This window comes from Odocoileus virginianus, unplaced genomic scaffold (genome assembly GCF_023699985.2).
Source record: "Odocoileus virginianus isolate 20LAN1187 ecotype Illinois unplaced genomic scaffold, Ovbor_1.2 Unplaced_Contig_2, whole genome shotgun sequence".
Taxonomy (NCBI): domain Eukaryota; kingdom Metazoa; phylum Chordata; class Mammalia; order Artiodactyla; family Cervidae; genus Odocoileus; species Odocoileus virginianus.
Window position 1 is genome coordinate 5311099 of NW_027224319.1, and position 2453 is coordinate 5313551.

Consider the following 2453-nt stretch of genomic DNA (forward strand, 5'->3'; position numbering starts at 1 on the left):
AGACACAACGCTCTTGAGTAAGGCTGCCTGTGACACTTCCCGTGGGGTCCAGGAGAGGCCAACGCACTGTCAGGAGATGGAGAAATCATGTCTTCACCTTGCACAGGGTCCTCCCTGCCCACTGCTCAGCAGTCCTGTGAGGCCACAGCAGGGTCTGAGGCAAGTCCCTCTCACAGGCTGGGAGGAGGGCAGGGATGGGGCGGGTGAGGAAGACTCCTGGCTGAGTGATTGCATCAGGCCCTGGCTAAGCATAAAAGGAGGGCCCCTCAGGCTGGGAGGATGAGAACTGGGGACCATGGAGACCCAGGGAGCCAGCCTCACCCTGGGGCGCTGGTCACTGTGGCTACTGCTGCTGGGACTAGTGCTGCCCTCGGCCAGTGCCCAGGCCCTCAGCTACAGGGAGGCTGTGCTTCGTGCTGTGGATCAGTTCAATGAGCGGTCCTCAGAAGCTAATCTCTACCGCCTCCTGGAGCTAGACGCTACACCCAATGATGTGAGTTATGAAGGGATCTGGGGAAGGGGCCAGCTAGTTGGGGGGCCGAGAGACAGATCAGAGGAAGAAGAATGAGCCCAAACCCAGTTTCCCCTACTTTGGCCCATGACCAGGAGGTCGACCCAGGCACCAGAAAGCCAGTGAGCTTCACGGTGAAGGAGACCGTGTGCCCCAAGACGGCCCAGCAGCCCCTGGAGCAGTGTGACTTCAAGGAGAATGGGGTAAGGATGCGAATGGGGGAGGGGAATGGCAAATGCTTCTCAGGGGTTGGACAGTAGGGTTGGGGACGATTTCCAACTCCTGGGAGGAAGCTGGGAGGTTATGGCCGCAGGGGTTCCAGTTTGACCTTGAACCTCCCCTTCCAGCTGGTGAAACAGTGTGTGGGGACAGTCACCCTGGACCCATCAAATGACCAATTTGACATAGACTGTAAAGAGGTGAGTGGCCCCTTCTGGACTGTGGGGTTTCTGGAGGGGCTAAGTATGTGAAACATCCTTTGGACCAATGACCGGCTGCCCCATCGAGGGCAGAGAAAGGCGCTCCCGCCCGGGCCCACCCTCCCTGAGCCCCAGGTCTCCAGCCTGGCTGTGCATCCCTTAAAGCAGTGGTTGTCTCATGGGGTCCCCACCCGGCAACTGACAGGAAGGCAGATTCTCGGCAGCACTCAACCCCACCGAATCCGACTCTGGGGCAAGGTCCAGCCATTTATATTTTCACAAGGCCCGCAGGGGACTCTGACTGTGCAGAAGCTGGAGAGGCACTGACTCAGTGCTGATCTTCATGCCTTTCTTTGCTGGGATGGGTTTGTGACCCTGGGAAGCCCCTTATCATCTGTGGGCCTCAGTTTCATCTCTGTCTGTGGTATGGAGATTTAAGCAGAGGCTCCAAGGGTTACAGCCAGAGGGTGATCTGGGTCCCCAAGGTCCCTGGAGTCCACTAGGAATGGGGGGCAGGTGTGGAGGGAGGGGTCTTGTCTGGATCTTCACCTGATTCTCACAAGAAACCTGTTTTTATTGATTCACAGTTTCAGAGTGTCAGATTTCGTCCACCAATCCTACGTCCACCAGTCCGTCCACCGTTCCGCCCACCGTTCCGCCCACCATTCCGCCCACCGTTCCGCACCCATAAGACCATTTCCTGGTAGACGGTGACCAATAGGCAGATAACTCCCTGATATGGTCTTCTGATGAATCAGAAGCCCAGGGAAGACCTCTTGGGATCTCTTTTGCCTTGAGTCAGCATCCAAAAAATAAAATCTTGTGAAAACAACTTCCTCCAGTTTTCAATTTCAATTGTCTCCCCTCTTCCAACTTACCATGACCTTTAGGAGTGTCTGTGTGTGTGTGTGTGTGTGTGTGTGTGTGTGTGTGTGTGTGTGTGATCACTCCTGTGAACACAGAGAAGTGTGAGGCCCCTGTTCCTTCCAGAAGGGCAAGGGGGAGGCAGCAGCCCCAGGAGTTCCAGGACAGCGTCTCCACCCTCGGTCCCTCCCGGGCCCTTCACCCGCCCTTGCCCTCCTCCTGCGACACCCAGTAGGACGTACAGAGACCTGCTGTGTGTGCAGTGCTGGTGGGGCTGCTTCTCTTCCTCACGTGGAGCTGACAGTCCACGAGGGGTCAGGCTGCTCACCTTGCTAAACACTCACAGAGATGCAGTTCAGTCTCAGGGTGAAGCCTGCATGTACCATGCCCAGAACATTCCTCTTCCCCATGACAGTCTTAAGTCTGGAAAGTCCACGCCTCCTGACTTTCCTGTGGCATCAGACACAACACTGTCTTTCTAGTTGGCGCCCACATTTTAGTGGTGGGTCTATATGATAGAATCCAGTGATAGAAAACTCTCATTAAAAAGAAGCATTCTGCTCATCAGGGCGATGAGCTGAACACTGTGGGAGACGCAGAAAGTGACACACAGGTCACATCTCTCTTTCCCCGGGTGTTCAGACACTATCCATGTCCTG

General features: G+C 55.8%; 1 protein-coding gene across 1 annotated transcript; it reads left to right on the plus strand.

Annotated features, from left to right (window-relative positions):
• The first annotated feature begins 295 nt into the window (after positions 1-295).
• LOC110152296 (cathelicidin-2) lies at positions 296-1762 on the plus strand. Its single transcript, XM_020915950.2, has 4 exons — positions 296-493; positions 607-714; positions 859-930; positions 1518-1762. Exons 1-4 carry the CDS (start codon positions 296-298, stop codon positions 1635-1637), a joined length of 498 nt encoding a protein of 165 aa, XP_020771609.2. The 3' UTR covers positions 1638-1762.
• Positions 1763-2453: the final 691 nt, after the last annotated feature.